General features: G+C 43.5%; 2 protein-coding genes across 5 annotated transcripts in view; both read right to left on the bottom strand.

Moving 5' to 3' along the window:
- LOC311116508 (growth factor receptor-bound protein 10-like) overlaps positions 1–1,960 on the bottom strand; it is an 85,026-nt gene extending 83,066 nt beyond the window's left edge. The window contains exon 1 of one of the 2 annotated variants that reach the window (XM_084157423.1): positions 1,807–1,960. The gene's annotated coding sequence lies outside the window, so the exon portion shown is untranslated. The remainder of the gene's footprint in view (positions 1–1,806) is intronic. The other variant, XM_084157422.1, reaches the window with a different exon arrangement.
- A 3,249-nt stretch (positions 1,961–5,209) lies between these two features.
- Positions 5,210–21,738, bottom strand: part of LOC311116491 (protein cordon-bleu-like) — an 83,321-nt gene continuing 66,792 nt past the window's right edge. For all 3 annotated transcript variants that reach the window (XM_084157419.1, XM_084157421.1, XM_084157420.1), the window contains 8 exons: positions 20,400–21,009; positions 17,776–17,931; positions 12,760–13,078; positions 11,795–11,916; positions 9,659–11,625; positions 9,395–9,514; positions 8,362–8,655; positions 5,210–7,839 (listed from right to left, as the gene is read on the bottom strand). In XM_084157419.1, the coding sequence (XP_084013545.1) occupies positions 7,753–7,839; positions 8,362–8,655; positions 9,395–9,514; positions 9,659–11,625; positions 11,795–11,916; positions 12,760–13,078; positions 17,776–17,931; positions 20,400–21,009 (3,675 nt within the window). In that variant the 3' untranslated portion in view covers positions 5,210–7,752. The remainder of the gene's footprint in view (positions 7,840–8,361; positions 8,656–9,394; positions 9,515–9,658; positions 11,626–11,794; positions 11,917–12,759; positions 13,079–17,775; positions 17,932–20,399; positions 21,010–21,738) is intronic.

The following is a 21,738-nucleotide window of genomic DNA, read 5'->3' as shown; positions in this document are numbered from 1 at the left end:
AACCAACAAGCTAATAGGCTTGCCTACATTCACTGAATGAACTGCTTGTATGATGAATGGAATAGATTGGTAGAACAAATTAAATGCCAATAGGATATGATCCAACAAAGCCATTTGTTAGTCAGACTCATCCAGAGAAGAGACTTGAACCGCCATGGCCAGACAGGTTGCTTATGTAAAATATGTGAGCTCAGCAGCTCTGAGCTAGCTGTCTGTCTTCGGCCTCCTAAACTCATGCCCCATCATGTCAGTCGCTTACAGAATATGTACTTGAAATAGCTAGATTGTAGCAGAGGGTGTGAATTTAAAACTAGTTGGTAACACTTTATATTGGTAAAAATGTCTATTAAGTTGCTGTTATACCGGTGTAGTGACGCTGTAATTATACTAGTAACTATTTTGTATTAACATGTTACATAGCAGGCCTACATTAGTAGCAGTACAAATGTAGTTCAGTGGAAAGGGATAGGGACTGTTCCCAAAACTTACTATGCCATTATGATCCATCTATATATTTTGATGGTTCTAACCAACTACATTTCTTGGATGAGCTGCACAGTACACTGCTGGGTGTTTCTTCTGAATCAGCATTAAGTCAAACAAATCTGTTGTTTTTGGATAACTAATATGATCACATATCACATCTACAGCATAACATCAGTTTTATTTAATAAAATCCTTGCAAAATCCATCCCTGATGTCCCATCCAGTTAGATTTGAAATACTTAGCCTCTGAATAAGCCTACTATAAGCATACTGTATATATTTCCGCTGCGCGTTTTGAGAGGGGTTGTAGAAGCCAACCACCATCCATGGTTCAGTACACGAGTAGCTAGCTGCCTGGAAAAAAGCCTTTCACCCCACCCCCAAAGCAAATGAAGCCATGGGATAAGACTGACCGGACCGGTGAAAAGGGTAGGGCGGTTAGGCTACTGAGGGTAGGACAGGCAGGGACTTCACCAGGGGCTGCGCCTGGCTGGTAGCTAGTTGGATAGTAAGCAGTTATGCAATATCTGTAAACAAGCCAGCACAGTAAACAGTCAGAAAGTCGTGACTACACGCAAAATGTTGTTTATATATTGAGAACTATCAGAGGGGTATACTACAAAACAGGATCAATGAGTTACCCAGTTAACTTGACTAAATATTCTGAAAATAACTTCTTATTTTTTTGAACGATAAGCTTGAAATGGGCATGGTCTATTTGACTCAGCAATCAAAAACACATCTAAGTTTAGCTTTCTTAATGAACCAGAAAATCAATAGTTAGCCAGCTAACTTTTATAAAAGACTAAACTAACTCATTGATACCCCTCTGGATTTGTACTTTTAACTACCTAACTATAGTAGTTTAGTAAGCTTTAGTTGCCCCAATACAGGAGATCTTGCTTCTCCCAACCTCGTCCCTACGAGCACTCAGCTTATCTGCCTGCACGCAGTCCCGACAGCACTGGGTATACATGTGGCTATATTAAGCTTTGGTTATTTAGTAACTGTCACATTTGTGATTCACAATATTAACCTATGTTGTAGACTACAAATTACACTGATTTGCAAAACAAGTTCTAACAGCTATCCACATCCAAACCCTCCTCACACTTTCGTGAAAGATAGAGCCTCATTCTACTAGCCACGCTGCGCTGTGTTCGTCTCACCAGACAGTAGTTTACATCCCGAGGCTCTAGCTAGCTAGATAGCGACACTAAACTTCGCTTGCTGTGCTCTAGAAAGTCAAGAAAGATGCATACAATTACACCATATTCCAAATAACACAAGACTCCCTTGATCTTGGAATAATACACTCACCATATTGACAGGTCTCTGTAGAAATTCAAACAAGAGCAATCAGACAGCCTTGCTCTTGGGAGGCGAAGACTCCGTAGCTAGCGCAACAGCGTTGCTTTTCTTGCTCAAGACGCTCCAGTGGTCAACATTCCGGATGAGGACAAGCAGCTAGCGCAGTTTATTTCTCAGCTGACTCTTCAACACACACGAAACAACTCCTCCCTCTCGGCTGACTCCGCCCACATCGCCTCATGTCTCTTAGCTCTGTGTTCCAGAGGAATATTCAGTAGACCAATCAGCTGAACAGAGAGAGAGAGAGAGAGAGAGAGAGAGAGAGAGAGAGAGAGAGAGAGAGAGACCTGTTGCCACAAGAAAAGGGCAACCAGTGAAGAACAAACACCATTGTAAATACAACCCATATTTATGTTTATTTATTATCCCTTTTTTACTTTAACTATTTGCACATCGTTACAACACTGTATATAGACATAATATGACATTTGAAATGTCTTTATTCTTTTGGAACTTTTGTGAGTGTAATGTTTACTGTTCATTTTTATTGTTTATTTCACTTTTATCTATTTCACTTGCTTTGGCAATGTAAACATATGTTTTCCATGCCAATAATGCCCCTTGAACTGAATTGAGAGAGAGAGAGAGAGATTTTTTATTTGATTTATTAGGATCCCCATTAGCCGACGCCAATGGCGACAGCTATTCTTACTGGGGTCCGACACATAATGAAAAATACATTATAGACAAAATACTTTACAATTGACATACATTTAAAAACATTAACATGTAGTGTGTACAGGAGGGGAACGGGGACAGAGACATGCCGAGACTGCAGCCATAGCACACTGCTGCAAAAATAGACACTTCTATACACAGCAAACTTTTCCCAAATCAGTAGATACAGCCCCCCATGCTCGTTCTCATGTAAATAGGGCACTGTGGTCTCAGGTCTCAGCCTGGAGTAAGCCTGTGTGTGATAAGAAGTATAGAGGGGGCCCTGGAAAGTTCAAAGTATTGCTCAGGTTTTATTTCAGTTCTTTGGCCTAACCTTATTTCGGTCAATTGTGTCACTATTTTATAGCTTTTCAAACTGTAAATCTATATGATACTCACATAGTGGTCCTGTATGGCACAGTTGGTAGAGTGTGGCGCTTGCACCAACAGGGTTGTGGGTTTGATTCCCAGGACCACCCATATGTAAAAATGTATGCACTCATGACTGTAAGTCTCTTTGGATAAAATGGCATATATTATTATTATTATTAATACATAGAGTTACTGTAAATCAGTGAGTCGGAAGTAAGCGTACACCATAGAATTACATATAAAATCATATGGAATTGTAGGATTTGGTGTACACTACAAAATGTACAGTTGTTTTTCAATTTCATAATCTCCTATTGGCCCTGTTGTATAAAAGTCAAATCAAGAGTTCAATGCTCCGGAGTTACCTTTCCCTACTCCTATGCAGTGTTTTGGTATTTTCCCCCTCCAAGCAGTGTTGCAATAGGCCTACGGGGGTTACATGCCCCACACTAACCTTGGTGGTGAGTATAATTTCCTTCATATAATTGTGCAAATGTAGCCATTGTGCTATTAATATGCCACAGTATGTCACTTATCTGATTATTCTAGTAAGACTCCTCAAATATGATTTACTCCATGAACTCAACCATGGGGAAAAAATGATAATAGTCTGTAGTGCAAAAGGTTGTAAGTCTGGAACTTTCCCCAGCTGAGCCTGCCTAATGACAGGCTAGGGAAGACAGAGGACCCGTCCCAGACCTGCAGTATCTGGGTGAAGAGAACAACAGTGGTTCCATACTGTGTGACCCTGCCAAACACGCCACAATATAAGAGGGCATTGTACACAGACACAACATCACGTCACACCTCGGATCAGATCTCCTCCCTGTAACATTATAATAATAATAATATAATAATATGCCATTTAGCAGACGCTTTTATCCAAAGCGACTTACAGTCATGCGTGCATACATTTATTTTGTGTATGGGTGGTCCCGGGGATCGAACCCACTACCTTGGCGTTACAAGCGCCGTGCTCTACCAGCTGAGCTACAGAGGACCACATTATTCATGCATTTGTAAGGGTTGGTGTGAGGTGTGACCCAGGTGCGGTACAGGTTCGACAGTAGGCAGAGATGGTGAAACAAGGAACTTTATTGATGGTCCCGAAGCCAGGATATAAAATAACGGACGAACACTAAAAAGAAAGGCAGAGCAAATAAGACTCCAAAAAACAGGCAGACAACCAAAAATACAAAATACTAACTATGACTGAAATAATTAAGAAACAGGGAGAACACTTCTCACGTACCTGTCCATACATCCCGCAATCAGACACTGATTAGTACTGCTTGGCATAGTGAAACTATCAGAGAAAACTGAGCAAGGGAACACAGGGAAGTGAGGGCATAAATACACAGGTGAATCAGATAGACACAGGTGACACCAATAGGAAGATGATTAGTCCGACTGTGAGTGAGGATGTGCCCTCACTCCTGTAACAGCATTAGGCCCATGTGAACATAGCCTCTGTCACAGCCTTTCACTTCGGCCAAGCCTGGGAGCCGAGGCTAATGTGAACATGGTTGCATTGACATGCAGCATTGGGTGTAAATTGCACAAATATGGTGATTTCCCTCAGATAGTCAAGGGGGGACCAGCACATTGTTGATGTAAATTGATGGGTGAGTGATTGTCTAACATTATCAAACATAGTCAATATAGACTATATTATCTAACAGTCAATGTAGTCTACAACATAGTCAATATCGACATACTGTACCTCCTGTTAGTGGAGGTGGAGCTGTGTGAAGAAAAGCTACATTTGCTCTTCCCATGTTTTTCATTACAAGGATGTTCAAGCATTTCACTGCAACTTTTATACCTGCTGTAAACTGTGTACGTGACAAATAACATTTGATTTGATATTCCAGGAATCTTACTTACAAAAGCAACACATGGAAATGGTGTTAAGACCAAAAATGATTGATAGCTATCATCCTTCTCAACCATGAATGCTGTGAGTTAACCACTACCTTCTTCTATGTTGTGTCATGAGCTGCCAGTAATTCTTGATTTAGAAAGATATTAGTTTTTCTGCATTAACGGTTGTGGCGGCAGTTGGCTTGGAACCAACCAAGCACTCGGTCTTGCTGCAGTTAGTTTCATAACACAGAGAATGGCCACAAATGATCAGGAATTCTGACCGACAGGGGCCTGTGGGCCAGCAAGAATGTACAGACCTACAGTGTGGAGAGGATTACCCTCTCTTGCTGCGTCCCAAATGTCACCCTATTCCCTTTATAGAGCACTACTTTTAACCAGGGCCCATAGGGCTCTGGTCAAAAGTAGTTCACTATACAGGGAATAGGGTGCCATTTGGGACGCATACTTCCTCTCTCTGTAGATGATGAAATCCGGATCGAACTGCAGACAACAGACACATACCCAGAAACCCAATCCCCAGATCACTTACTTTTTGTAGGCCTGCCCGGCCTTTGAGAGAGGCAGATCAGGCAAAGCAGAGCAGGGAGCCTGTGAGGCTGAAGCGAGGGGACATTGTGCTCCCACTGCCGGTCTCAGTTCTCTCACTAACCCCTTCCCCTTGGCCCTAACAGTGTTTGTAGATCTGTAAGATGGAATCAATATAGTGTAATAAACCACCACTACCCTGATTATACCTATACAGACCGTTCAGATCTGCAAACGTTGAAAGGTTAGGGCCCAGGAGGCCATGTATAGGATTTCTGGGGAAACCTAAACCAGTATGGTCAGGAAATACAGTTTAGGTAAAGTTACATGAGAATTATGACCACATGATGAGTCACGGTTCAGAGTGGCTTGGAATAGTTGGGAGAGCTCTGATGTGGCAATCCTCTCAAAACAACATGTAAGCCTGGTGGCATCATAAGAAAGAGGTCTGTTTGGCTTCCAGATTTCATAAGGACAACAATAACCACAGCCAACAACCAAATGAGAAACAAATCTACTGCAGGTTAGATTAACCGCTCCATGACTCAAGAGCTTGCTACACTACCAAACGATCAATACATAAATATACATACATACTTTTGATTTTCCCCTGTAGAGTTAGAAGCTCATTGTTACATTGTACTTACACTGTATTTAGGATTTGGGTGAGGGATATGGTTAGGATTAGGATTACTGCAAGTAGTTACACTGTACTTACATTATAGCTACACTTTAATTTAAAGTGCACATCCAGACAGTATAGAATGTGGAAAATGTAAGATCAATGTACAGAAGAAAAAACTGTTACAAGGTTACAAAAAGCATTTAATTAAATAAATACAAAAATGCGGGCAGACAAAATAAAATGTGAAATTGTTCCAAAAATAATGTGCACTTAACATCAAAAAGCAATAGCTTATAAAACTCACAATTTTATTGGATTCATATTTTTCTATTTATTTCCAATTTTAACAACAGTTTATTACTGTAATAAGTTATCTGTAGTTTACAAAATATACAACTTTTTACCCTCAAACTCAACTCTGGACCTCAAAGTCAGTTCCTTTGCTTTTTTTCATTGTTCCCCTCTAATCAGGGACTGCTTTAGACCTGGGACACCAGGTGGGTGCAATTCATTATCAGGTAAAACAGAAAACCAGCAGGCTCCGGACCTCGTAGGTTAAGAGTTGAATACCCCTGATCTAGAACATAAGTAAACACCTAAACTGAATTTTAAGGAACTGGACAACCTATGAATCCATCTTTTCACAGACCAGTCTAGAATCTTGTGGCCCCTATTTTAATGCTTTACACTGGGGTGTCCTTTAAGCCTATCATTCAGTCCTTCCAATCAATATTGATACTACTTCATTTATAAAATATATTATAATATTCACTTTTGCTTTCTTTCAACTATCATAGTAATGCCTTAAAATGTCTAGAGAGGAACAAGCTCAAGTACAGTACTGCACATCAGCTCTACTGTTTAATGCAATAACAAAAAGCTGTGCACTGCAGCCCCATGCAAACACCATAGAACACTTTGTGATTAAATAAACAACAAAATCATAGCAAATAGTAATTGAGTAACAGCCCATACCTCTTGTTCATTACTCATATATCTATTGATTAGTAAACTATTTTACTAAGTCGTGGTGATATTATTCACCAATAGTTACACATAAACAGAAATGCTTCAAAAATGCTTTTGTGATGTCAAGAAAGGATATGTTGGTCATAAAATGTAAAATGTAAATGTAAATCTTTTCTCTGAAGATGTAAATAGATATATTAAGAGGCATTATAAATCAAAGAATCATAACATGTAAAGGTTGAACAACAGCATAGAGGAGATCTAAAAACCCAGAGCTTTGCAAAATAAACTAGAATACGTTCCAAATGGCACCCTATTCCCTATATAGTGCGCTACTTTTGTCCAGGGCCCATAGGCACTATTTAGGGAACAGGGTGCCATTTGGGATACACACTAATCACCAACTGGAGCCAAATTCTGTCATGCTTGGCCGGTGTTACTCATTGCACTATATCAAGCAGTCTGATCAATTGCATCCTATTACATGGAATATATACAGTAAATATGTAATAATCAAACATAACACTGACAGTAAGACAGCATGAGGCATCAATTTCATGTGGACGAGTATTAAACAGTAAAATAAAAAAGACAAATAATAAAATAACTAAAATCATCTCCTAAGATTATTATTATTATCAGCAAGAGCACCTAATAAATATTCCAAAGCAACAAAAATTATTGGCACATGCTTTTGTACAGCGATTCTTCTTTCCAGTTATTCAAGTACACATAACTAGATACATATACATAAGGACAGTGATAAATTAAGGTGAAAGATAACATATATTATTTGGCTGCCTATGACGATTCTAATCAGATGGTTTGCAAGACGCTCTGGAATCATTCTGGAATATTCTTTATTGTCCTTGTTGTGAGAGGGATGATGCTGCTTGTATAGTACCAAGTCTACCGTTCACTTGAACTGTTTTTGTGGGGGCATTGACCTGAATAAAATAGATTAAACATGAAAACCAGCGTTATTTTTTGCTCTGTACCAATAAAAAAAAAGCCTGACATTGAGTTATCAGAGTTCAGATCATGCAAGAAGTAGAATCTTTTGTGAAGACTGAAAGTGTTTTTATTTTATTTTTCTCATTGCTTAATCTAATGGAACAATACATTGCTCAAGCAGCACAGCCCCACAGACTGTGGAACTATGTGACGGAATCTTGGTCTCCAGCTATCACAGAATGTTTCCCAGGAGTTGTTTGTTCTGTCACAGACATGTTGCAACAAAAGACAAGGTAATACTACGTGAGAAATTGTGGGTAGTCGCCTGGCTGGTGAGTTCCCATGTGAGTACATGCACAACAGGTGATTTATGAACACCTCCATTTGCTCTATCTGAGAACATTGAATTTACAACCTGTAACTTGATGACTAAACTCGCTCCCAATAACTGTCTCTTTTGTGGTATTGCTATTGTATTGTTAGTGGGGCTGCCTGCAGTATAGAACATATTGTACCTTCTTCAGGCGCTCAGCTGCAGAGCCAGAGCGGATGGCCTCCAGCATTGCATCCCGGGCCAGAGCGGGGTTCCCCACAGCCCCCAGGGGCACCCCCACCATAGGGCGCTTGGGCTGGGTGGAGGGAGGGGCAAGAGGAGGAGAAGGAGGAGGGAGGAGCATAGAGGGGGGTGGAGGCGGCAGAGGCACAAATGGAGGAGGGGGAGGCATGGCAGGGAAAGCATCACACTGAGTGCTGTTCTCCTCCTCAGTCTTCCTGAACTTGTCAAGATCCTCTGCAGCCTGGGATTTGGTCTGTGGAGTGTAGAGAGGGGAACAGTCCAGAGTAGAGAGGGTGGCAGTCCAGACACATAGACCCACATGACGGCTGCTTACACACACACACACACACACACACACACACACACACACACACACACACACACACACACACACACACACACACACACACACACACACACACACACACACACACACACACACACACACACACACACACACACACACACACACACACACACACACACACACACACTACAACTTCCCTCATATACCTAGTGGTTTACTAGGCAGCAAAACAAAGGTTCAGCTTCAGCTAAATTTAGCTTCAGCTCCAACTAAATTCAACAGGTAGCTAAGGAATAGAATCAAGAATTCTCATTAAACATTCCATTCTTTTTTTATCAAACCTAAATTCCACATTATTGCCCTGAGAACCTGATTTAGTAATGCACATTTCTGAGATTCCTGCTGGTGAGCTGGGCAGGAACATTCTAGAGCTCACCACATCGGGCCTCCATCACAACTACATCTGCACATTTCCTCCTCTCATTTCACCATGGTCCTTACATGAAAACAAACCACATCACATTCAAGGGGAATGCAAATAGACTCATTTATAGTAAACATAGTGCTGATTGTTCTCCTGAAATGAGCTATTCACTGACATGCAACAGATCATCTGTGCTACAGCAAGACATTGCAAAACCAACGCATTGCACACCACCCTGTCTGACTCTTTGCTATAGCTTACCTTCTTTAGCCCTGCAGAGTTACTTTGGCCTCTAATGGCTGCCAGTAGCGCACATCGCTCATTCTCTTCCTCAACAAAATATGATTTCTTCAAAGTGCTGCTTGCACTTGAGTCCGATATCTAGTCCGACAGGGAAAATCAGGGAAATTAGAAACCAAGCCCCTACATTACACCCATTTTAAGTGGCTGTAGACTTCCACTTAAAAAAAAAGAAAAACAGTGATCTTTGTGAAGTTAGCATGACGGTCACTCTATCTCTCTCACCTTTCTGAGCCTCTCCTTCCCGTCCCCACACTGGATGGCCGACATCAGGGTGGTGTGTAGTGACATGTCCATCTGGACCGACTTCATGATCACAGGTTTGAACTTCTTCACCGGCCCAAACAGACGGACCTGCTGGGGCTCTGGGAGGTCGTTGCTTGCAGCAGCTGCAGCCGCTCCCAGTGGTTCAGGCTTCTTTGCCAGGGCTGGACGACCTTTGGGACCTACTGTCTCTGATCTGCTCTGTGGAGGTGGTTGACCCTGTGAGGGCTTGGAGAGGGCAGGTACCTGTCCAGTGGGGGATTGTGGTGCTGGTGGTGGGGGTGGTGGGGGTGTCATCTGTGTCTGCTGTCTGGGACTGGGACTGTTGGGCCCGTGCTGCTTAGTGTTATTGGCCACCGTATCAGAGTCCAGTGACTTTGAGCTCCTTCCTCCACCTCGCAGGGTAGAACTGCTCCCATAACCACTCCGGTCCAGTCCTTGCGTCGACTCACCGGAGACTACCCGTTTCTCTGCTGATAGGTAGTCAGGGTAACATTTAGCACCGGCGTGATAGGACCCAGACCCAGAGCTGCTCTCCTTATTCACTGGTACATTAGTAGATGTACCAGAGGACCGCTGTGGATTTACATGAAAGGATCGACCCTCTTTCTGATAGCCGTAACTGCCAGGTGGCTTTCTCACAGGGCCAGACAACTCTGCTGGTACTTCTTGAATGTTGTCAGCTTTGGCCGTGGTGGGCTTCACAGCGTATTTAGCAATGGCAGAAGCTACGTACTGACTGGATGTTCTCCTGGACGGCTTGAGGAAGGAAAGGTCTCTCTTCTGATCTTGGAGAATACCAGGGTTCAGTTTCATAGGCTGCTGCTGCTGCACAGGCGTCTCTGAAACTGGAACTGGGGCCTTGCCCTCTGCTTCCTGTGAAACGTCCTTTGTTACCTCAACAACATCTTTGCATGTTTCCTTAGGTGTCATCTTGGCTACAAGTTCAGAGGCCTTAGGTGTTGCCTTGGCTGCAGGTGGGTTAGAGGCTATGACCAGAGGGGTGATTTTGGGAACCTCAGGCTCTGGGCTCTGGGTTTTTGTGAAAGCGACAGGCCCTCTACTAGCAGGGACCGAAGGTGCAGAAGTGTCCTGCTTGTCCTGCTTCTCTGTGGAGCTCCAGAAGGCTTTGGCTTTCCCCAGGAGTGGTGAGACGGAGTCATCTTTGTTGATCCCCGACTCAGAGGAACCACCAAACTTGTTTTGGGCGATGGCCACTTTGACCATGTTACCCTGATCGTCAATTCTAATGGCACCTGTTGTCAGTGTGGCCAGGGCCTCTGCTTGCTTCTGAGGCTGGGTTGCAACTGCGGGCTTGGGAGGGACGATGGTGAATGTCTTCATACCGAATCGGGAGACTGGGCTACAGGTGATTTTGGTTTGTGCCTGGGGGGCAGCGTGGCCTCTATAGGTGGGAACCTCTTCCTCAGGGGACTTGGAATGGCTCTCTGAGACAGCGAGAGAGCTGTTGACAGGTGAGGCTTTCCTCTCAGCTCCCTCATTGGACTCCCGTCTTTGAACTTCCACTTTAGCTTTAGTCTTAGAGACCGCTGCTGTGCGGTCTTTCCCCGTGGCGCCATTGGCAAGCTTCTTCCCTGGTAATTTGAGGCGCTGCGCGGGCTGTGGTTGACCAGAGCTGACTTTGCTGGAGCCGTCAGACGTACAGGCACTGTTGTTTTTGTTCTGTATGCTACCAACACTTGAATGATGATGACTGTGGTTCAGGTCTTTATTGTCCGTTGTTTGAGAGCTACTCATTAGGGTGGCTTGGTAATCCGTCATGTTCTGGGTCTCGTAGTCCTCCAGGACTACATCTATGTCTGTGACTGGGACCTCCATATCCACCACAGACACTGGGATGTCATTGCTCTCAGTGGACATCACGTAGGGGTACTCTTGCACTGAAACAGCATCTATGTGACTTATATCTAGTGGACAGGGACAAACAAAAATACATGTGTTAGCCGGCCTGCTTATTGACTATACAACAAATATTTGTTTTGGTCCTGTGCATCCATTGTGGTTTCCAGTATGTCTCCAGTATGTAATTCATGTGCATTTGATGGACAATACATTTGTGTTCTACTAAAAGCTCACCTGCTAGATCAGCCTCCAGATCAGCCAGAGTCTGGTTGAGCTGAGCGGTGAGCTCTGGGTCCTCTTCATAGATGTCCTTTGTTTTGCCTGCTTTGTCGTTGTGGCTGATATCACTGCTGTGTCTAAGGGAGGAGGGGGTAATACAAGTTAAGTTTTGAGCTGTTTTGCAGGTAGCATAAAAGGATAACTCTCAAGTTAACTAAAAAGTTTGAAAGTTATATTTAGATCATGGTGGAGTCTGCTGCCCTTTAAATATTTATTCATAAAAACTTAGTACTTGTGTTTTCAAGTTTATATTTATTTCACACTTAGTTCAAGGTGTCCACTGAGCATTCCTATGTTTTATTAATGTGTTTCTTTTCTAAACTAAAACTAAAAAGGCATGGGGGTTATATTCTTGCTCTTCTTGGCCAAGCCAAAGAGAACTTCCTCCTGCATACTAGGTTGAGCCTATTTTCCTTGTTAAAAGATGACTGAGAAAAACCCCAGAGCCCTCAATTTAGAGCCCAGCAGATTTAAGTGACGCTGCAGGCTTTGGCAGGTAGCCCCTTAGCTCCAACACATGTGGACTGCAGTGACTCAGTCAGGAAGCACTGTTGGCGCCGTAAAACAGGCCTTTAAAAACCAGCCGGTGCAGAGACGTGAGAGACGTGAGATTGCTGACTAAATAGTGAGAAACGTAAGGCAGACTGAGAACTGGGAGCAAGGAGGTAGTTGGTAAATCATAGGAAGGATCTGACTCATTGGTTGACTGGGCCATCAAAGATTAGGTACCCTTCCAATGAGAAAAGAAGGGTTAGCTAGGGTCTGCAACAAGGTTAGTAGTAGTAAGTGCATAAGGGTAGGATAACTAAGAAGTAATAATTGAAAAGCATTATGAGTTTGACTTTGCTAAGTCTCCACCCTGAACATTGCTATGATAATGCAGTGAGCAGAGCAGGTGAGTGGTAGTACAGCTATAGTACCTGTGTCTGGAGCCCCACGTGGCACAGCCCTCGTCACTATCACTAGAACAGTCCTTGATGAGGGGATGGATCATGGGATGAGAGGAGCCAGAAGAGCCCAGGGAGAGGCTCGCGTCTGGGGAGGTAGGGTGAGTGGTGTCGGAGGCAGAGGGGGAGCTGACAAGGACAGAGTCCTCAGCCTCAGCCATGCCCTCGGAGGCTGCATAGCCCTGGTCCTGGAAGCTGCCACTGCCACTGCTGCCCATGGATAAAGTCTCCTCCTCCTCTGTGTCTGGGGTCTGGGGTCCTGCCACAGAGAGCCGCCGAGAGTGCAGCCAAGCTGGGGTCCGGGCAGAGGGGTGGTATACATGATCATCATTATCATCAACATAGTCATTATCATCATCATTAACAACATAATCCTCAGTATTATTATCAGTATTATCAACTGACAGAAAAAAGCTGTATAATGATGCAAAATGAGCTAATCTAGTTACAATGTTATCTGTAGTCTATTGAGAACAACAGTTCACAGCAACAGAAAAATAGAGGTTACACAAGCATGTGCATTAAAGAGAATGGAGGGAAGCAGACAGAGGGGAAGAGTGAGATAAATGTTATTATACAATGTTAGCTAGACATACATTCTGAGACACACACACACACACTCAATGAAACTGCTACGTTGATGTGGGCAGGCTTAAACAAACCTTATGATCCTATACTCAACATTTCCATGAACGATATTGACATGTTACATCATATACCGTAGTCCTCTGGTCTCCCACTTGGCATTGGGGCCTAACATTTAGATTGTATAACGTCTCACTCATCTCACTGGTAATCAAGCCAAAAGTAGGAGCATTAATGTACAGTACCAGTCAAAAGTTTGGACACACCTACTCATTCAAGGGTTTTTCTTTATTTGTACTATTTTCTACATTGTAGAATAATAGTGAAGACATCAAAACTATGAAATAACACAAATGGAATCATGTAGTAACCAAAAAAGTGTTAAACAAATCATAATATATTTGATATTTGATATTCTTCAAAGTAGCCACCTTTGCCTTGATGACAGCTTTGCACACTATTGGCATTCTCTCAACCAGCTTCATGAGGTAGTCACCTGGAATGCATTTCAATTAACAGGTGTGCCTTGTTAAATGTTAATTTGTGGAATTTCTTTCCTTCTTAATAAGTTTGAGTAAATCAGTTGTGTTGTGACAAGGTAGGGTTGGTATACAGAAGATAGCCCTATTTGGTAAAAGACCAAGTCCATATTATGACAAGAACAGCTCAAATAAGCAAAGAGAAACGACAGTCCATCATTACTTTAAGACATGAAGGTCAATCAATCCAGAACATTTCAACAACTTTGAATGTTTCTTCAAGTGCAGATGAAACTGGCTCTCATGAGGACCGCCACAGGAAAGGAAGACCCAGAATTACCTCTGCTGCAGAGGATAAGTTAATTAGAGTTACCAGCCTCAGAAATTGCAGGCCAAATAAATGCTTCACAGAGTTCAAGTAACAGACACATCTCAACATCAACTGTTCAGAGGAGACTGCGTGAATCTGGCCTTCATGGTCGAATTGCTGCAAAGAAACCACTAGTAAGGGACACCAATAATAAGAAGAGACTTGCTTGGGTCAAGAAACACGAGCAATGGACATTAGACCGGTGGAAATCTGTCCTTTGGTCTGAAGAGTCCAAATTTGAGATTCTTGGTTTCAACCGCCGTGTCTTTGTGAGACACCGAGTAGGTGAACGGATGATCTCCGCATGTGTGGGTTCCCACCGTGAAGCATGGAGGAAGAGGTGTGATGGTGTGGGGGTGCTTTGCTGATGACACTGTCAGTGATTTATTTAGAATTCAAGGCACACTTAACCAGCATGGCTACCACAGCATTCTGCAGCGATACGCCATCCCATCTGGTTTGTGCTTAGTGGGACTATCATTTGTTTTTCAACAAGACAATGACCCAACACACCTCCAGGCTGTGTAAGGGCTATTTGACCAAGGAGAGTGGTGGAGTGCTGCATCAGATGACCTGGCCTCCACAATCACCCGACTTCAACCCAATTGAGATGGTTTGGGATGAGTTGGACCGCAGAGTGAAGGAAAAGCAGCCAACAAGTGCTCAGCATATGTGGGAACTCCTTCAAGACCGTTGGAAAAGCATTCCTCATGAAGCTGGTTGAAAGAATGCCAAGAGTGTGCAAAGCTGTTATCAAGGCAAAGGGTGGCTACTTTGAAGAATCTCAAATATAAAATATATTTTGATTTGTTTAACACTTTTTTGGTTACTACATGATTCCACATGTGTTATTTCATAGTTTTGATGTCTTCACTATTATTCTACAATGTACAAAATAGTCAAAATAAAGAAAAACCCTGGAATAAGTAGGTGTGTCCAAACTTTTGACTGGTACTGTATATGTTCCATTTATTAGGTTTACAGTATTATCCAGCCATCATGTAGAGCACATCACTGAGAAGTCATTAAGAGAGATGCTCCTAACCCATGAGTGACCTTGGCCCCAGTGTGTCTCCAGTGTGTCTCCAGTGTGTCTCCAGTGTGTGTGTGTGTGTGTGTGTGTGTGTGTGTGTGTGTGTGTGTGTGTGTGTGTGTGCTGGGCCTGTCAACTTCAGGCAGAGCTGTAATGAAGAGAGCCTGTTCCTGGAGATCCAGTGACTCACACAGAGTGGCCCTCCCAACCCTTTCCAAGCAATGGCTTAGTCATGCCAGCTGCAACCACAGCCAGCACACACTCTCCCTAATCACCAGACACACTCTGGCTATACCCAAAACAGCCAAAAACACTCTCACACACAACCTCAAGCACATGCACAGTATATCCCTATCCAAAACAAAATCTTACACAAACATGAACTCATGCTTGCTCCCATCACATAAGCCCAAACCATGCACAAACCAAGTCAAGACTTTCAGGCAGTAACTCACTCTCTATGCCAGTAACACTCTCTCACACACATCCAGTCATAGACATCTATCATCTCTCTATCCACAGCATACTAAAACACACTAAGCCACATTACCAGCACACACAGACCAAAATCCCAATCACAAATAATTTCCTCATGGCCTCAATCAACAAGTGGTCTTTAAAGTCTTTAATGTAAAATGAAATGATAAAATATTAATGTTTTTATGCTTGTCCATTTCAAGGAAATCCTTGATCTCAATTATCTGTCTTGGACTCCATGCTAATTTTGCACTTAAACGTGCTTTTTTGTACAATATAACAATTAAAAACCCACATGAAGGCTGATATTGACAAAGGCACTTAAAGGAGGACTGAATATCTGGATAAGCCAATACAGAAGAGTAATTTATTTCACTCACTCACACATCCAAAGTAAAAGCTAAAAACATGTAAACAAGAGTGTCTTCTTTATAGCTATCATAACTTCTCTCAACTGATATGTTGTTGCAGTGAAGCTGCTTCTCACAAACCCACTAATACTAACCAATGTCTCAGGAGATCATCTCATAAAAAGGATGAACCCTCCACATAAAAAGTGTAATTGATTTATTGGTCACTCCTTAATGGAGTCAACCAACCAGCATGCAGAGAAACAACAGCCTCGTTTCCAGTTACTAACCATTACAAACACTAAGCAATAATACCGAAACCTATACCACCACCATCTAATCATTGATTTGTGGATATCATATGACTTTCCTTATACCCTCATTTCAAAATGTCTCCATCAATCACTCCACACTCAATACATGTATGGGTATCTCATCTGCACTTAAATAGCCTACTGATCACACACATCCCTGTCCCCATCAGCCCTCACACATCACGCTCTGTCCTCTTAGTTCTCTACTGTACCAACCACTGTATAACTAGCTGAAATACAAAACGGCTTATAGTTTATACTGTATATACAGACATTTATAAAAACAAGCCACAAACACAAGGAAAAGGAAGCCACATTACACAATTGAGGGATTTGAAAGTGTAGAGTTGGGAAAGAAAGGCAGTTCTAGGTACAGTTCTAAGAACAGGAGGAGGAGGTTGGAAGGAGTAGAGGTCCAGCAGGAAGAGATGAAGGTGTAGAAGAAGCGAGGGAGGAGAGGAGGTGGTAGAAGAAGACAGTGAGAGGACGGCAGGCCAGAGAAGTCTGTCTGTCTGTCTGTTCACCGAGGCTTGGAGAATGGGAAACGGACAGGGGCACAGCAGTAGACTGTGGAAGGGAGAAAATAAGAAGACATGAGAAAGTTGATAGAAAGAGGACAGGGTAGATAAAGGTGTTCTGGAGCCCTGGAGAAAGAAGTTGCATCTATCGCAGCCTGACAACAGACAGCAGGAGATCAAAAAAACATTGGATGAAAGCCTCACAGGATGATTAACGTTGCATCCTAAATGGCACACTACTCCCTATATAGTGAACTACTTTTGAACAGAGCCATATAGGCCCTGGTCAAAAGAAGAGCACTATATAGAGAATAAGGTACCATTTGGGATACAAGCAACTTCACCGTCACAGCTGACCTTCAGTATTGGGCTCAGCTGGCCTATCAGCCTGTCTGTTATAAAGGAGGCCTCATAACTGTTTAACTGACTGCAAAGGAGATTAACCACTTGGCAAGTCTGGATAGAATGTCCACATGAGCCGGACTACACATTAAGAGGGAAAACTGTGATACACACACAGAGATTGATTTCAAAATTTTTACATTTGAGTCATTTAGCAGAAGCTCTTATCCAGAGCAACTTACAGTAGTTAGTGCATACATTTTCATAATTGTTTTTTCTCGTACTGGTCCCCCGTGGGACTCAAACCCACAACCTTGGCAACCTTGCAAGCACCATGCTCTACCAACTGAGCCACATGAGACATTCAACATTCAACAACAACTATGAAGTTCAGGGAGGGAAGCAGCACTGAAAAAGGAGAGGAGTTAGAGGAAAACATGAAGGTTAGAAGGAGAGCGGCTGGCTGCAGGAGGAGAAGGCAGCCCAATAGTAGTGGAGGTCAGCTGGGATGAGAGACCTACACTGAGGGGCCTCCTCCATGTGGCTCTCTGGTGAAGCATCGGGGGAGTCTGGGTCTGAGGGAGGGGGAGGGTACGGCGGTGGTGGGGGGATGACTAACTGGGGGGGCTCTCGTACTGGGGTTCGCCGAGGTTTGAGTGGCACTGGACGCTCAGCACCTAAAGAAAAGGAAGGATGCAGCAAGCACTGGGTAATAGAATGGGGGAAATCAATAGGCTTGAGAAAGTTGCATTGAAAAACACAAATTCTGTATCATCATTAAAAGAAAAACCCAGGAAATACAACTGTTATTTTATTTATTTTTTGCCTTTGTTCATCATACTGTGCAGAAAGAAATTACAATTTTAAAAAAACATTAAACAAAATACACAAGGCAATCAATGAATGGATACATTAACAAATAACTGAAAGCTGCTTATAACTGCTTAGTGTATGTGGAGAAAGTACATTAAAGCTCCTCTCTTGAGTGGAAGCTTCTCAGTGGCAATTGTGTTGCTTGCTGATCAGACCTACTCTATACCCCAGACCCCAGCTGGGGAAGATAGAAAAGGAGCTTCACAAAACACTCCAGGCAAGGGCCGGACTACCGCATCACAGAGAGACTGATGGCACTGTGTGGACTGGAGCTGAATGGCCTGCCACTAGGGTGTAACTGTGTTGATCCTAAATAACACCCTATTACCTATATAGTGCACTACTTTTGACCTGGGACCTGGGTCATAAATAGTGCACTATAAGGGAATAGGGTGACATTTGGGATACAACCAGTAACAGGCTGATGTAAAGGCAGCTAGTGCTGAGCGATGTGAGCAATATGTCAACATATGCCTCACACATCCCTTACTCAGCAGCTGATGGACTGCATGGAGTAGAGCTGGCTGTGGGAGTGACTGGCTAACTTTGCGCCTCAGCCCCTTCAGATGATGGACTACGTTGCAGGTGTGACAGCTAGCGCCACAAAAAGATGTACCTAGCTACGGGACTTAACCGCACACAGCAGATTAAGATGAGAGATTCCCTATTGTCAACACACTGAAGATAAGACATAGGGTAAGAAACACACCCTGCAGAGGCTAACAGATGACCTACAGGCCCTTTCAAAACAATTAGGGGGACACAAGCACGAGCACGCACACACACACACACAATGGGTGGGTGGATTGATTGAAAAAGCCCCAATTGAGTGTGTTGAAATCTCAGTGTTTTTCAGACACAACATGTCTCTTAAGATGAGAATCAACGATCCAAAAACCACCCATTAGAGATGGAGCCTCTGTGCCTGAGCCAAACATGATGGTGTGAGAGAGAAGAGGCAGAGCTGGGAGAGAGAGAGAGAGAGAGAGAGAGAGAGAGAGAGAGAGAGAGAGAGAGAGAGAGAGAGAGAGAGAGAGAGAGAGAGAGAGAGAGAGAGAGAGAGAACAGGTGAAAAAAGGAAAAGAGAGCACATAGAAGCAATGTGCCATGTGAGAGAGGAGAGATGTCTGGGTTGCACTATTCCTGCTAACAGAGCCAATAGAGGATCTTTCTCTCCACACAGCTGGGGAGGTAGGAAACAACTGCGGTCACATACATTATAGAACGCAAACAATTATTATCTTTAGCCCACAGGGGTTAAATAAGGGGAAGCATCTAAAATCCCTGTCGTAAATCATCCCTAATTGATGCATGTCATCTATTTATTTTACAGACTGTACAACTGATGATGTACAACCACAAATATACAACTTCAGATCAGATCATAATGATTTGTTTTGTTCTGTTTTGGGGAAGTCTAGTTGTTCTGCCTTGTGAGCAATAGATAGGTCTGTCGGTCTGAAAGGGTCTTCCCAGCAGAAGTCTATTTGTTCTGCACAGTGCCTTGGGAGTAGTGGAGGGGAGGGAGGCACACCCAGGTCTATAAATCAACACCCCAGCGCTGTCTGCTTTAAGTGCGTCCACTGCACTAAACACTTCATCCCTCAACCTCTCTCATTCTCTCCAAGCTAAATAAATATTTTCCGCTTCAACCCGTTTCAAGAAAAGACATGGAGAGTAAAGCAATCGATATAACTCTAGTCTTGTGCATGTTGTTCCCTTGTTAGATTAGGTAGTACAGTGATTATTTTAGGATGGAGCAATGTCATATTCTACACTACAGTGCATCAATAGGAATAGCAAGGCTAATAGCAATGCTATTTCACCTGGTTTCCCGAGGACAGATTGTACAAAACGTAAGGCATTCAATCAAATCTGCAGCGCTGAAATCTCAGCCCACTCCTGTCCTGTGACGTAGGGGTTATTTAGTTTATGCTGCCTTGGGCCCCTACTGGCTAAATGACTGGTACAGGTATCATATCTACCACCAGCAACTCAGTTCAGGTTGAGGGGAACCTGTTATAGTGAAAAGCGGTAGTAGTGCAACAATCGTTGCGGGTGTTCTCCAATTGGGTTAACCCATTTGGGGGAGATCCTTAAGGAGCCAACCTAGGCAAGGGTTGTTACACTGTTATATGACAAACATTTAGGGAGTTAGTGCTCAACGTGGTGGTCATCTGCTGCTGAACACTAGAACAGCCTGTGGGTTGACAGGAGAGAAACCTTGATAGGCCGCTTTACATTGACTAGATGTGTTACTGATGATACTGACCCATGGCGCTGTGTCTGTTGTTCTCCGTCTCGTCTAGTTTCAGGCCGAGAGCAGACTCTCCTCTGGTCTCCTCCGGTGTGGTGCTGCGGGACGAGTCGGGGGTGGGCTTGGCCTTGTCAACGCTGCTGCTGGGGGCGGAGTCAACCTTTTCGACTTTGCTGGTAAGGGCGGAGTCAGGGGCAGCCTTCACCATATCAGTCTTGCTTCTGGGGCCGGTGTCAACCTTGCTAGGGGCGGAGTCTCGGGAGGAGTCAGCCATGGCAGCACTGCTGCTGGGGGTGGAATCAGGGCTGGGCTTGCACACATCAGCCCTGCTGGAGGCGGAGTCAGAGTCGGCCATTGAGGTGTCAGCGACAGAGGTGCCGGCGGCCACCCCACTGCTGTTACTGCTGCTGCTGTAGACAGACCCATTGCTCAGCTCAGAGCCAGAGTCCTCCTCCGCAGGCAGGCTTGGGGTAGGAGAGCTGGGGGCTGGAGAGGGAGAGGGGGCTATCTGGACAGAGGTGTGAGGCGCTGGGGTGCTAGGAGCTGGGGTGACAGAGGCAGCAGGGCAAGGAGGGGGTGCCGGGGCCTTCCTCTTCCTCAGTGTACTCTCTGAGTCAGGAGCCACCTGAGAGAGAGAGAGAGAGAGAGAGAGAGAGAGAGAGAGAGAGAGAGAGAGAGAGAGAGAGAGAGAGAGAGAGAGAGAGAGAGAGAGAGAGAGAGAGAGAGAGAGTAATGAGTCTCCCCCTACACCCTATAAACCATGTATTCTTGGACATCATCACTGCCCATTATCATTATTATTCGGTGCACTATGCAGAAATCGCTGCACCATTTCCTGGTTGCTAAAATTCGGATAGTTCGCCTAATTTCAATTTATGTTACAAAACTAGCAATCATTGTGTAGAAAATAATTGTACCATCTAAACAGCTGTGAAATATATTTTCTATAATCAAAAATATAGTATTTCCAGCAGTTTGAAGATGGTGTGCAAAACCAAAAGACGCAAAAACATAACTTAAGAACGGGAAGCATAGAAACAGATCTACTGCTTATTAGACTTGCTTTCAATGAGAATGACAGATCTATAACTAACATTTCTATGTGAATTAGGTCAGGTCGCCCAAAAAGTTACATATTGTAGCTTAAAAAACATTAATACCTTTTTTAGATTAAATGTATTGTATGGATTATTGAACTTTGCTGTCAGTCAGACTATCAGTCATAATAACAAAGTGTTCCATGTTTCTTTGTACACTGTTCCTGAAAGGGGTATTATTACTTCCTTATACAACAAAACAATGTGTGACCCATTTAATCGCAACATGTCCTCTGATCCTGGAGGCATGGACATAA

The sequence above is a fragment of the Coregonus lavaretus genome (assembly GCF_964263955.1).
Source record: "Coregonus lavaretus genome assembly, chromosome: 3".
NCBI lineage: Eukaryota > Metazoa > Chordata > Actinopteri > Salmoniformes > Salmonidae > Coregonus > Coregonus lavaretus.
The sequence above is the reverse complement of the archived record's forward strand: the minus strand, read 5'-3'. Positions and strand labels throughout refer to the sequence as shown.